The 15,476-nt window shown below is 33.3% G+C and overlaps 1 protein-coding gene across 8 annotated transcripts in view; it reads left to right on the top strand.

Moving 5' to 3' along the window:
• Positions 1-15,476, top strand: part of MIPOL1 (mirror-image polydactyly 1) — a 346,606-nt gene that overhangs the window by 81,444 nt on the left and 249,686 nt on the right. For all 8 annotated transcript variants that reach the window (XM_073895119.1, XM_073895117.1, XM_073895116.1 and 5 more), the window contains one exon: positions 12,475-12,604. In XM_073895119.1, coding sequence (XP_073751220.1) covers positions 12,475-12,604 — 130 coding nt within the window. The remainder of the gene's footprint in view (positions 1-12,474; positions 12,605-15,476) is intronic.

Below are 15,476 nucleotides of genomic sequence, written 5' to 3' on the forward strand. Positions count from 1 at the left end.
TAAATTTTATACATAAGAATATTTAGTTTTTTATGTTATTTTGTTATATTTAAAATATATTTCTTTAAAAGCCTTATTTTTTCTATTTCTTAAATGTTCACTTTAGAGTCTCTGCTTTATATGTTAGTTATTTTTCTTTCTTGCATGTCATCCATTAAAGATTAGCTGTGGAAGGTTGGAGCATGGAGAGATTATGAATGACAGAACAACTCCTGTAGAATAATAATCAGTTTTTGGTATTTAATGCTGTTTGACTTTTGCAGACACATTTCTTATTAACCTTTGGTACAAAGAGAAATCCAGGTTCCTGATATCTCATGGAGAAGATGAATTTGAGATCCTCTTCCAATTAAACTGAAATAAGGCCAATATTGGGTTTTAGCCAAAAGAACTCCTTAGTTTCTAAGTCTTGTGTTTATAAATCTCTCTCTCTCTCTCTCTCTGTCTCTCTCTCTCTCCATCCATCTATCTTAGTTACATTTTACATATAATTCAGTGGCTACATAATTTGCTTATCTTGCTGTACTGATTCTGCAAGCATTTAATCTGCTTTTTACAGCTTAGGTCTTTAAACATAGATTTTTTTCTCTGCACCCAAATTTAGACTGATATTTTATAAATTAAAAAAAAATATTGTCAAGCTCTTCTTATTACAGAGAATGTTCATTTGTTTTTGGTAGGAGGGAGAGGAGTTTAATTGTAATTGCCCAAAGCATCAGAACATAGAATCCATGAAACTTGCAACTTAAGTTTTTCTAGGTTAACATATAAATATTAAAAGTATAGATATATAATCATTATAGCAAATACATTAAGACACTACAACCAATTAACATTGAAAAATAAAAGTTGTGTCACAGAAAACATTTACATTGTTCTCTTTTCAAAAAAGTATTTATTACTGTATACCATATCTCAGATGATATTGACCATCTAATGATTAAGAACAAGAGTGAGGGGATCCTGGGTGGCTCAGTCGTTAAGCGTCTGCCTTCAACTCAGGTCATGATCCCAGAGTTCTGGGATCGAGTCCTGCATCGGGCTCCCTACAAGGCAGGAAGCCTGCTTCTCCCTCTCCCACTCCCCCTGCTTGTGTTCCCTCTCACTGTGTCTCTCTCTGTCAAGTAAATAAATAAAAAATCTTAAAAAAAAAAAAAAAACAAGAGTGAGTTTTATATATCAGAGGAAGATAATGTAATACTTTTAAAAAATAATACGTTAGAATACTATTTTTCTGTGTATATAATGGGCATTACTAAAATATGATAGCCTGTAATCTAACACTGAAATGTATTCACAGTATTATAATGGAGAAATACATATATATCTATATTGATTTTTTCTTTTTTTTTAAGATTTTATTCATTTGAGAGAGAGAGACAGAGACAGAGAAAGCACAAGCAGGGGGGGAGGCAGAGGGAAATGGAGAAGGAGACTCCCTGCTAAGCTGGGAGCCCAACATGGGGCTTGATCCCAGGACCTGAGCTGAAGGCAGATGCTTACCCATCTGAGCCACCCAGGTACCCCTATATGGATGTTTTCATATCCATATCATCTTTTAATTTGGAAGGAAAAAGGATTTCAAGAATATGACCAGTTTCAGATAAAAACAAAAAGCTCAATTCTGTAAAATATAGCAGTTAGAAATACTGGTGGGTAGAATATTGATTATATTATTATCTTTGGCTGCAGAATCCTGTGGGTGTAAATCAGGATTAATTATGATGAGTGCCATGTGAAATAATGCTTGAGGGTAGAGTATAGCCAATTTTGTAAGCTCTTTCCCTAGGAAAGTTTGTAATTTTTTTGGAAAAAACAAAATAAACATTGAGTAAACAAAGAAAGCATTATGCATAAAAATAACCAACAACTGAAATATTTAATTAGGTCTGGTATACTGTGAAATTTACCCTGGTGTCAAGCAGTTGAGAGCATATCATCTAATTAGAATAACAGAAAAATTTTCGGAAAATGATTCTTAAAACTTTTTCCATATGTTTAGTTAATTCTGAAGAAGAAATGATCTTGAAAAAATTTTAGATAGCAGTTATATTTTATAGAATTTTCATATTGGTATTAATTAAAATTTAAAGTAGATATATTATGCAGAAGGTAAGTTAAGTACCTCTAAAAATTGTATTTCAAAAGTGCATAAAATAATTGATATTGGTTTTAATACTTCCGGGATAAGCTTATCTCTCACAATAACATTTTTAGCTCTAATATCAGATATATTAAATGTTTGAATGTAAATAGGATATTCTTAGAAAATATTCTTACATACTCTGAGTTTTCTGTACTAAGTATATGTATATAATAATTCAGGGTTTTGCAAAAAAAAGTTCTTATTTTATAGTTTTGCTACTAAAACTTACTATTTGTATATTTTTCTAATTAATTTTTAACAGTTTCTGTACTGTTGATAAGTATATATGTACTAGCAACTTTACAGAGGAAAATTTGAAAGTGTATTAAGAGCTTAAGAAGCTGATACTTAATGCAGTAACCATACTTCTAGGAATTTGCCTCAGTAATTAGCTATGTATATACATAGAGATTTGCATACAAAGATGTTCATTACAGTATTATTTGTATAGTGAATAAATGAGAACAGTGTAAAATCTAATACTAGGAGTATCTTAGTTCTATCAAATATGGCATGTCCAAATGATAAAATCCCATGTAGTATTTCATATTTTTGAAGAATACTGAAGAATATAGGAATATATTCTGTTTAAGTATACACAGAAAATTACAAGATTATGTAAAATATTTGTCTATTTTTACAATGAGCCTGTATTATTTTAATCAGAAAAGGTTATTTACAAAATAATCATATAAAATGCTGAACATTCAAATACAGCTTTAGAAAAACTTAATAGTCTGGTCTGTAAAAGAAAAAATAGAGGCATCAAACTACTTGGAGTAGCTTGATTAATTTTCTATTGGTGTAGGACATTTACCATCTATGTTTAAATTTCCAATAACTCATTTATTCAAAGAGAGAATTTATAATTTCTAAGGAAATTAAAAAATGTAGTGTAATGTTTATGGTTCTGGAATATATATGTGGTGGTTTCATAAAATACTAGCATATTTGCAAGGAATCCATTTAACAAGTAAAGCAGTAGATACCCAGACAATCTGAAATTCTTTCAAATATAATAAAAGACCTGTTTTTCATAAAACTGTTATCTATATTTGTTACTTAGAATTTTGGAACATGAATTGTAATCAGTGATTATTTTACATGTTTCAAATCTTGATGATATCTCTTTCCTTTGCTTTAGTTCAGCCTTTTCTATTTCTATAGCTACCTTGAGGATGTTAACAAATGGATTCTTTTTCTTGGTAAATGTCTATCCTCCAAATTAAGTTATTTAGAGAATCATGATCCAGTGTTTAAACTAGAATGTTTTCCAATACACTGCCTCACTTCTATTGTATTTTAAAAGTAGTTTGAGAAGTGTAGAATATGGGATTGTCAATAGACTTGGGTTCTACTAAGAAAATATGTACTCTGTCTTGACTCAATAAACTCATACTTAGTATGGTTCAGCTTCTTCATATTTACTCTTGCCCATATTAGAAAACAATTAGCTTACTAAACAAATTTGAGTATTTGGTGTTGGGGGGGTGATCCTCTCTGAATCTTCCTCGAATTTGCCTAAGAATTATAGTATATTTGATAACCATGTTTAAAAATGGAGATATCCAAATATTATTGTAAACACCCAATGATTTGTTTTACCTACAATATAAGTATTTTACTTGGTTGGCTTACATAGTAGCTAATAATATTTGTTAATGTAATTTAACTGCTGTGAACCTTTACTGAACAAATATTGAAATTTATTCAAGTCAAAGAAAGAGAATCTCTAATGACTTTTGTTAAAGCTTCTATTTAATAGTTAAGGAGAAAAGTTTGTATGACATACGAGATGCAATTAACAGTAGATTTTACATTTAATAAAAAGAAAGAAGCATGCGTATTTGCTTTATTCATTCCATCATAATTTGCATTAGAGCTGTGGGTGTTTAATGAGCAAATTCCAACTAAAATGCTATATTGATTTTCTACTGAACTTTGTAATAGTCATCTACCTTGGAAAAGCTCAGTGTTTACAGTTAAGTTTTCTTTACTAAAAATGTTTGAGGGTTGCATATTGATCCTTTGAAAGTACTGAATTCTAGAAAGAATCAGGTTTTTCATAATCAAATTTCACATATAACTTAATAGATGTTTAAAAATTAATTTTAGAAATACTTCTTAGCATTTATAAAATGTGTAATCAGATTTTATGTGTGTGTGTTTTATGGTACTTTAAAACCTAACCTTAGAATACTCAGAAGGCAATCTCCTTTAAATATACACATTATTTACCTCTTTAGAGTTGATAGCATTATAGAGGGGGAAAAAATGTTTTCTCTTGATTAGCACAGGACCAAATAAGCCCTCGGTGTAAAGTGTTTAAGCACAGAGATATCCATACTTACTCTTAAAGCCCTTAACATTGCTAGTCTTACCTCTTTCATTAAAGTGTTATTGTATATAAAGTAGAACACAGCTTACATTAAAAGTCACTTTATAAACATCTCATCACACTTTACAGAAGTGATAGGAAGCCTGTTGGCATTTAAAGTTTAGCAATTAGTATTTTAACCTTTTGATATGTCAGAATATTTCGGGACATGACACACATGTTTATCTGTACTTACATCACCGTGCAGCATCATTTTCCATCCTGTCTGACCTACAAATTAGAAGGGGGTTGGTTTTTTGTTTTTTTAGAAGTGTTTAAATTTTTTTTCATTGCTGTATAGTTGATACATGTTACATTAGTTTCACGTGTACAGCATAGTGATTGAACAACTCTACATGTTATGCTTTGTTCACAAGTATAGCTATCATCTGTCTATAATACAACACTATTAAACACTATTAAATACCATTGACTACATTCTCTGTGCCGTACCTTTCATCCTTACGACTTTTCCATTCCATAATTGGAAGTCTGTATCTCCCACTCTCCTTCACACATTTTGCCCATTCCCCCAGGACCTCCCTCTTTGGCACCCACTGGTTTATTCTCTATATTAATGGGACCATTTCTGTTTTTTGTTTATTTTTTTCTAATTTTGTTTTGTCTTTAGATTTATGTACAAGTGAAATCATATGGTATTTGTTTTTCTCTGTCTGATGTATTTCTCTCAGCGTAATAATACCCTCTAAGTCCATCCATGTTGTCACAATTGGCAAGGTTTCATTCTTTTTTATGGCTGAAAAACAGTCCATTGTGTATATATATACCACATCTTCCTTATCCATTCATCTATCAGTGGACACTTGGGCTGCTTCCACATGTTGGCTTTTGTAAATAATGCTGCAACAAACGGAGTGAAAGTAGAAGTGTTTTATAATATAAAATTTTTAAAATATCTTAGAATATTGTGATATTTGGTATAAATTATTATGTCATTATAGTGTACAGTATACAATATAGAATGGGTTCTAAATAATTTTTCTTTCAGTTCCCATGTATAATTTTTGAATGCTAACAAAATATATACACATATATATATGTATATGTGTGTGTATATGGGTATACATACATGTATATAAATGGTCCAAATTAATCAAAATCATCTTTTTAATATGTCTAGAAATGAAGCCACATTGGGCATCTGTGGATTGAGAGTGGAGATGGTAGTGGTGGCGTGGAACCAGTGTTTGTTGAGAATCTACTTATTTGGCCAAGAGCTTTCATATATTACTCACTTAATTTTTCCCTAACAACCATAAATGGTGGTATCATATACATTTTATGCACCTGAACTGAGACTAAAATAATTTAAAAATATGGAAAAACAGGTTTAGTAAAGTAGTAATGTTTAGTATGTTGACACTTTGGATCTGAATCAAAGCCCATATTCTTCCTAATACACTATGTCGCTTTCTCTAAGCTGTTATGAATATCGTTCCTGGAAGGAAATTGCATACAATTATCAGGGGGAATTAAAACTCATTATTGTGTACTACATCATGGGCAGAAGTTTCTTTCAAAGTGGCAGAATGAACTGATACGTGGTAAGCTACAGAAAGCCACATAGCACCAATGATAAACCTTAAAAAAAACTATGAAAATTGTGCTGGAAGGTACCAGTTCTTCCAAAAGCTGTGTTCATAACAAGAATTTCTTAACCTTATCTAACTGTTGATTAAAAGTATTTGATTTTATGCAAGTGTATATCCAGTTGTTTAGCACAATTTGTCATGGAGTTTGTTTATCCATTCATTTGTTGATTGAAATTTTTGTTTCTAGTTTGGGGCTATTATAAACAAAGATGCTATGAATATCTGTGTGTAAGTCTTTGTATGCACATATGCTTTAATTTATCTCGGATCAATACCTGTGAGTGAAATAGCTGAGTCTTATGGTAGGTGTATGTTTAACTTTTTAAGAAGCTGACCAACTGTGATTCCACGGTCCTGTATTCCCACAGGCAGTGAATGGGGGTTCCAGTGGCTCTCCCTCCTTCCCAGCATCTTTAATCATGCTGTCATTCTAACCTTTGTAATAGGTATGTGGTGGTTATCTTGTAGTTTTAATTTGCATTTCTCTAATGACTAAAGATGTTGAGCACCTTTCCTTGTGCTTATTTATCATCAGTATGTCTGCTTTGATAAAGTGTCTAGGGCTTTTGCCCATTTTTTTTTAAAGATTTTATTTATTTATTTGACAGAGAGAGACACAGCGAGAGAGGAACACAAGCAGGGGGAGTGGGAGAGGGAGAAGCAGGCTTCCCGCCGAGCAGGGAGCCCAATGTGGGGCTCGATCCCAGAACCCTGGGATCATGACCTGAGCCGAAGGCAGACACTTAACAACTGAGCCACCCAGGCGCCCTGGATTTTGCCCATTTTTAATTGGGTTTTTTTGTTTTCTTATTTTTGAGGTTTGAGAGTTTTAGAAATTATGTCAGGATGCAAGTCTTTTATCAGATATATGCTTCGCAATTATCTTTTTCTATCTGTGGCTTGTCTTTTAATTTTCTTATCCATGTCTTTTGAAAAGTGGGGATTTTTAATTGAGTTAGATTGAAGTCCAATTTGTCAATTTTTAAAAAAATTTTTAAAAAATTGTTATATATTTTGTTACTATAGTTATATACTTTGGTACTATAGTTAAGAAAGCTTCACCTACCTATATTCACGAAGGTTTTCTCCCAGAACATTTATAGTTTTAGGTTTTGTATTCATCTTGTGGAATAAAAGGTTATTTTACCTTTAAACAATTAATAAGAGTTATTGGGCGCCTGGGTGGCCCAGTCGTTAAGCATCTGCCTTCCGCTCAGGTCATGATCCCAGGGTCTTGGGATCAAGCCCTGCATCAGGCTCCCTGCTCAGCGGGAAGCCTGCTTCTCCCCCTCCCACTCTCCTTGCTTGTGTTCCCTCTCTCGCTGTGTCTCTCTCTGTCAAATAAATAAATAAAATCTTTAAAAAAAATTAATAAAAATTACTAAAATAGCAAACTAAGAGAAAAACAAATATCACATTCAAGGCCACACCACCTTCTTGTTTCAACTCTTATACTGTAAATAAGTGTTATAGTTGTGGCTTATTTAGTGTTAGATTTACTTCATTTTTGTGCCTTTTATTGGTGATTTCACTGTTTCAAACAGCCCCCAAGTGTAGTGCTGAAATACAATCTAGTGTTCCCTGAGTACCAGAAGGCTATGTTGTGAGTTACGGAGAAAATATGTGTTAGGTAAGTTTTGTTCAGGCATGAGTTACAGTGCCTTTGGCCATGGATTCAATGTTATTAAATCAAAGTACATGTTAAACAAGTGTCTTTAAACAGAAACACACATAAAACAGGGTTATGTATTAGTTGGTTGACAAAAATATTAGTCCGTTTCAGTTGATTAATTTTTTTGTCATTATGGGTCCTAATTTTGGTGCTTGTTTGCATGCCTGGCAGTTGGATGCCATGATGAATTTTACCATTTTGGAAGCTATTTTGTATTCTTATAAAATATTTTTGAGCTTTCTAATCAGATGTACTTATGTTTTTTGGAAACAGGTCTCTCCTTTTGGGTCATGTTTTAAAGATATGCTAGATGTTACCAGAGCAGTGTTTAGGGTTGATTAATCCCCACTGCTGGGGCAGGACTCAGTCTTGCCTTTATGCAGTACCTCATGAATCTTGAGGTTTTCTGATCTGGCTGGTGGGAACAACATGCATTATTTTTGGTTTTCTGGAGCCCAGGGCACTGTTGCCTCTGATCCTTTCAGGTGGTTCTTTCCCCTGTATGGAGTAGTTTACTCACAGGTGCACTCAGTATTCAACTGACATTTTGAGGAAGACCCTCTGTACAACTCCAGAATTTTCTTTCTTTGCAGCTGTTTTTTCTCTTACAGTCTCTCTTGTGAATTCCGGCTGCTTTGGTTTCTCCAGATTTTATCTCTGCCCTCCCAAATTGTGGAATCAGCTGGGCTCCCCCTTGATTCTTCCCTTCCTGTGCCATATTCTGGAAATTCTGTGTATTAAGCTGGGCTAATCATAGGGCTCAACTCATTTGTTTGTTTCCTTACTGTCTTGAAAGCTGTCATCCTATATATTTTGTCCATTTTAAAAAATTGTTTTGGGGCACCTGGGTGGCTCAGTAGGTTAAGCAGCGTCTGCCTTCGTTCGGCTCAGGTCATGATCCCAGGGTTCTGGGATCAAGCCCCCCCTGCATTGGGCTCCCTGCTCAGCGTGGAGTCTGCTTTTCTCTCTCTGTGCACACTTTCTCTCTCTGTCTGGCAAATAAATAAAATCTTTTAAAAAATTGATTTAAGTGGAAGGACAAATCCAAATCCTGTTACTCCATCTTGACCAGAAGGACAAGTCTCTGTTGCTTAAAATTTAATCTTAACATGTACCTTCAGAAATTTTATCACACATGCTAACTTTTTTCTACTCTTAATATTTTTCTTTAAATCAGCTCAACTTTTTAACCAGATAAATGTATTTTTTAATGTAGTGTTTCTTATTTAGTTTTAACATCTAAACATAAAAGTACACCAATAACTGTGCAGTTTTATGAATCTCAGAAAGTGTGAACGAACTATGTAACCAGCACCCAGATCAAGAAACCAAATATCACCAATTATCTCAGAAATGTCCCTCATCCTCCCTTTCAGTACTCCTTCCAAAAGGTAATCATTATCCTAAGTTTAATAACTAGGTCATTTTTTGTGACCTTGTGATCTGTTTACTTCAGATAAATGAAGTAATAGAAAGTTACGTTCATATGGGCATCTGGCTCAACAAAGTGTTTCGGTAACAGAAATTTAAAATTTAATTAGACATTAAATTGAATGACACTAGGAGACATTATAGACCTAATATACCCATCACATTTTTGTAATCTACATTAAAGTGATACGTAACTGTTAAAAAACCGTGTTTTGCAACCTGTATTTTATGTAACATTGTCCTGGAGGAAACATGGTGATAGGTGATGCTGGGAAGGTGAGCTAGAACTGGACTCTAGTTTTCCTTGAATGCCACGCTGAGACCGTTGTTTTGTTTTGTTTTGTTTTGTTTTGTTGTTTTTTGCTTTGAAATCTATGTAGCAGTAGCAAGAGGAGTAACCTGTTTGTCCTAAGGTTTTAAGAAGATCATCCTGCTGATACACTGAGACATGCTTAGTGAGGTCACCCGTCCTGTTTTCCTCTTCTCTAAAATTTATTCAGTACATGCTTCGCTCTTGGGTTCTGTTGTTTTACCCTTTTTGTTACGAATTGAATCCATTTTCTTTTTCTTTTTAATTTTATTGTCCTTACCTTGGTTCAGGATTTCATTATTTCTTACCTGAACTGTTACAGTAATCTACGATTGGGTCAGGGGGCACACACCATCCAGCCTGCAACTTTCTGCTGACCCCCGCATCTTTCACATACACTCTATATGCCAACTTGTGGGTGTTTCCTTCTAAAGCACAGACTTGATCAAATTGTTTCTATTCTAGAAGTCTTTTAATGTAATATCTAAACTCTAGGATGGCATATGTATGTATATTTACTTCTGTGTAGCTTTACTTTCAAGGAATGGGCCATTTATTTGGGTTATTGAAGTGAATTCTTGCTTAGATTACTCCTCTAGTCTCCTAACTAGTCTCTGCTTCTATGCATGCCCACCTCCAGACTGTTTCTCACTCAGAAACCAGAATTCCTTTTAGACTTCCACCATATAAATGTGATGCTGTCTTTTCCTTGCTCAGGACACTCCATTGGCTACCACGATAGTTAGATGATACCTAAAATCCTTGCTATGGATCGCAAGGCCCATTGTGACCTCCTGGAGCTCTCACCCTTTATCACGGTGCTTCAGACACATTGGCCTTACAGCTTTTCCTCTAACACTTTTAGGGCCTTTGTATTACGTTTTATTCTGCTTATTAGTCTACTTTCAAATATGTAGGTATAATATGGCTTCTCTTCCTTTATTTACACGTGCTGAAATGTCATTTATTTAAAAAGCCCTTTTCTGGCCACCTTTCCTAAATTAGTTTATTCTTTTCCCATCTTCCAAATCATTTTTTTTTTCTCTCACACACCCTTATTTTCTTTCAAAACCTTTACTTCTTTCTATCTAACTATCTGCCTGTTTAATTTTGGCTGGCCCTGCTTTCTCTGTGCTGTCTTTCTCTCTGTAATAGAATGTATACATCTCCAGGAAGGTAAGGACTTTTAAGAACACTGGTCATACTACTTAAAACTGGATGGGTGACTGCCACAGAAATTTCATAAATATTTGATGAAAGAATAAATTAATGAATGAGTGAAGAAATGAATGAATATATTTCTCTTCCCTTAGGCTCACTTTCTTGAAAATGGTTTTGACTTTAGCTTTGCTGTTACATGTTCCACTTTATATTCTATTGTGGAAAAGATATAGATGATTTACTCTCGGGGTTTTTTTCTTTTCTACCAGTTATAATTTAAATAATACAAGAATAACTCTTGGTTAGCTATGCATTAATCTATGACAAATGTTAGCAAAAACCCAATGTTTTGTGAACTAAAAGAACATTTCAAACATCTTTCCTAAGTTTATTTTGTGGTTTGACAGTGTAAGTAAAATTTGGTTCAGTGATCTAGGTATTTGAGCTCTTTTTTGTCTAACATTGCAGTGATATTTTAAAAGTTATATAAGAATTGTGTAAGACTGTTGAATCACAGACCTGTACCTCTGAAACAAATAATACATTATATGGTAAAAAAAAAAAAAGAAGAAGAAGAAGATAGTAGGAAGGGAAAAATGAAGGGGGGCAAATTGGAGGGGGAGCTGACCCATGAGAGACTATGGACTCTGAGAAGGAAACTGAGGGTTCTAGAGGGGAGGGGGGAGGGGGATGGGTTAACCTGGTGATGGGTATTAAAGAGGGCACGTTCTGCGTGGAGCACTGGGTGTTATTATGCAAACAATTAATCATGGAACACTACATCAAAAACGATGAAATGTATGGTGAGTAACATAACATAATAAAAAAAACTTCAAAAAAATAAATAAAATACAACATGAAGCTACAAAAAAAGGTTGTATAAGATTTCAGGTAGAAATTATGCTTGAGAAATGATAATTTCAGATAACATCAAAGCTCCCTATGTAGTGCTGCACAAATCTAGATGAGACCATTTGTATTACGATCTATGTAAATGATGCTCTCTGGAGATGCGCAGTGCTAAAGAGCTCAGCTCTGCCCGTTTGCTTTTTCCTTGATCCCATTTTCTTTCTTTTTCTTCCACTATGCTACTGACATAACTACTATCCTGAAGTTGATGATTATCATTGCCATGCTTGTTTTAATATTTTTACTAATTGTGTTTGTCCATAAATGATAGGTAGAGTTGTTTTGCCTTGGACCTTGCAATTTTTGCTGTAATTTTATTCTTGAAATGTGTCCAGCTAATTCATTTTAAATGTTGTATTGTATTCCATTTTGAATGTTTAGTAATTTTTTAATTCTTGCTCCTGTTATTGGACAGCTAGGTTATTTCTAAGTTTTTGCTGTTATATAATGCTGCAGTAAGCATTTTTTATACATGTTTCCTTGTGCACATGTGCAAGAATTTCTCTAGGCTGCATACTAAATAGGAGATTTGCCAGGTTATAGGCAAATCTTTAACTGTAATAAATATTGTCAACTTACTCAATGGCTGTAGAAATATATACACCTATCTGCAGTGTATGTGAGAGTTTCCTTTATTTCACAAGCTCACAGTATTTGTAATTATTTGACCTTTTAATTTGTGTTTTTATGGGTATGAAATGTATTTCAATTTTGTAGTAGCTTTTAAAAATGTTTTTTCAAGGATTAATTGATACTAATTTAATTTAGTAAAATAACAAAATTGTTTTTCTTATTGCTAAAAGTATGCATTTTTAAATTTTCTCTACTTAATTATGGATTATATATTTTGGGTAGCTCTGGTTGAAGAAGTGTATTTTGCACAGAAGGAACGTGATGAAGCTATTATGTCTCGACTGCGGTTAGCCAATGAGGAGAGAGATGAAGCAATTGCACGAGCCAAGCATATGGAAATGTCTCTAAAAGTGTATGTATACATTTAAAACTATATGTGACTTTTGGAGCATTTATAAAGTGCATGCATTATGTGGTAATTACATATTAAGAAAAGTTACTGATTGTTATATGGTTCACCAGTAAATTTCGTATTCCCACAGTCATGCTGTGGTAGTTGGCATGTCAGGGATAACAGTCAAAAAAAGGGGGGGTGAGGGGGAATACAGAGCACTCTCTGTACAATTACTCTCTCTACTTCTTGATAGCCTACTGTTGGTATACTTACTCTACCTTCCTTTGCGATGCCTCTTTTCTTCCCTCTTTTAGTATCACTTTCTTGATTTATTTAAACTATGTAGGTTCTTTCACTGCTCTCTGCTTAATATGCTCATTCCTATTCATCAGTACTTTTTACTTTTATTAGGTGTAGCATAAAATATAATGACACTTGAAATAGGGTAGAGCCTGAGAATCTACATTTTTAACAAGCAACCTAGGTGATTCTGATATAGGTAAATAATGGACCATGCTTAGATAAATAATGCTCTAGAAATTCTCCAATTTTAATGTGATCACTTGGGAAATCTTTTTAAAATGCTCATTCTCATTCAATAAGTATGGAGTGGAGCTAAAGATTCTGTTTTTCTTCAAGTTCCCTGATAATGTAAATGATGCTAGTCTAAGGAGTCAGATTTAGGTAAAGGCTCTAGAGCATCTAGAAATCTACTACTTGTAAGATAGGTACAGTGTAGTAATGTAATATTTTATGATGATCCATCAATATACTTATTGAGTGTTTGCTCTACCCGACATTGTGCTAGGCTCCATGGGGGATTACAGTAAAATACTAATTAAAACATTGTTCATTAGGGAGACAAAAAGTCATTAAATAATTAACATGACAGTGTTCAAGTTGTGATTAGGTAATGTGGTTTGTTTTTTGTTTAGATTAATGGCTTCATTTTTTTTGAAGACTGATACTCATTATAAGGTGTTAAACTCATTGAATAATAGAAATTAAAAAAAAAATTTACCTGAATTCCCCAGTGCCTACTCCCAAATAACTATCTTTATCAATAGAGAAACATTATTCCAAACATTTTCTTTGCTTATATAGTTAAATACTATTATCTACAAGAATGGATTGTTGATGGTTGGTGGTTGAGTGGATGTATACATAGAATTAATTTGATAAAAATCAAATAATTCTCTACATACTGTTTTATTTAAGAGGCAATATAATGCAGAGGCTAACAGCACAGAATCCAGATCTGGACATCTGTGGTTGAATCTTCACTGTGTTGCTTCCTGGCTGTACAGCCATGGACAAATTACTGAGAGTCTCTGGGTCTCAGTTTTTTGCTTACAACATGGGTAAATAGTGCCTACTTTGTATAAGTGGTTATGAGGACTAAATGATTTAATAAATATTGAAAAGTACCTGGTTCATAGCTGGTGCTGTGTGTTATTTGAATTTGGGAGTAATAATCAATTGAAGTGAAACTAAAGAAATTTTTGAACCTCATGCAAAGTCTACTTCCTACAGTAAGATATATTAATTCCCCAAAGATCCTTCAAATTTTAAGAAAAGAGCCTGAAAAACATTAAAGTTTTGGAATCATCAATTCTTTCCAGTTTTTTGAAATTTGTGGTGTTTCGGTTAAACAGTATCATTTGACTTTCAGCTATGGAGTAAGTTTTAAACTCCTTTTTTTCTTTATAAATTCTAGTTATAAAATCTTTGTAAAAATTGTATTAGATTCTATAGCCAAAATGTCCCCCTCTTGTTTAATTTTAATTTTTAAAAGGATTAAATAATCATTATCTGCAACTTTTTTCATACATGACATTTTTATACCTGATTTCTTTATTTTGGGAAATCCCTGGATAACTGAATATCATTTTCCATTTTTTGAGGAAGGGCTCATAAATACTTTATTCTCAGATTTAGCATGCTTCAGACTGGCTTTGTGTTATTCTTATATTCAAATTGCTTATGAATAAAATTATTGAGTTAAGTATTTTTTTATTCTAAACATTATTAAAATGTTACTCTATTTTTTGACATTGAGTTTGGCTAAAAAGAAGTCAAGTTACAGGTTTTTTTCCCTTACTTAAATGTGACTTGTTTTGGTTTTTTTTTTCTGCCTGAAGGAGTCTTTGTTCTTAGAAGAACTTAATCATAGTATTTGTTTTGATTCTTCTTTAAAAACATATTTGGAACCCACAGCATGCCACTCTAAGGACTTTTTGATTCTTGTTTTAGTTCATGGAAATTTTAGATTTGTGAATTTTGTATTCTGTTTGTTAGGCTGTTTTAGAGACTCTGGTTATTCTTATTATTGGGGCACTTTTATCTTTCTGTATTATCTGTTTAATAATTATTTGAATCCCTCTCTTTTTCTCTGCATTCACTGTGATCATCTCAAGCCTTTTCTTTATATTAGTAATTCCAATTGTTTGGTGTCTTGCAGTGGACCATGGGCTCACTGTACCTATTCTTGTGTATATCCAGATTCCATGGAGTATTACTTTTGGGCTTTTATTTGTTCCATCAGTATAGTGGAAAATGGCCTGCTCTGGTACCTCTTCCTTCCTTTGTAAAGATTCTTCTGTAACACAGGCTTCTTCTGTTCAGGAAGGATTTTACTTTTCTCTGGGCTATCTATACAATTCATTAGTTTCTCAGGTTATTTCCAAGCTGTGTGGTGTTAGTGAAAAATTCTCAGGATTTGGTAAGCTCACTGTCTTTTCTTCATACCTGTTTTTATGTGTAAAAGGAGAAGTTCGGTGAACCTGGCCCAAACCATTGTATGTCTACCCTACTTTTAAAAATTACTATGTGATGTCCTCCTACTTCCTTTACCGTTTGACTAATTTTTTATCTTCGCTCATGTGGCAGA

This window comes from Callorhinus ursinus, unplaced genomic scaffold, assembly GCF_003265705.2.
Source record: "Callorhinus ursinus isolate GAN/ISIS: 27379988/994484 unplaced genomic scaffold, GSC_fseal_2.0 scaffold8, whole genome shotgun sequence".
NCBI lineage: Eukaryota > Metazoa > Chordata > Mammalia > Carnivora > Otariidae > Callorhinus > Callorhinus ursinus.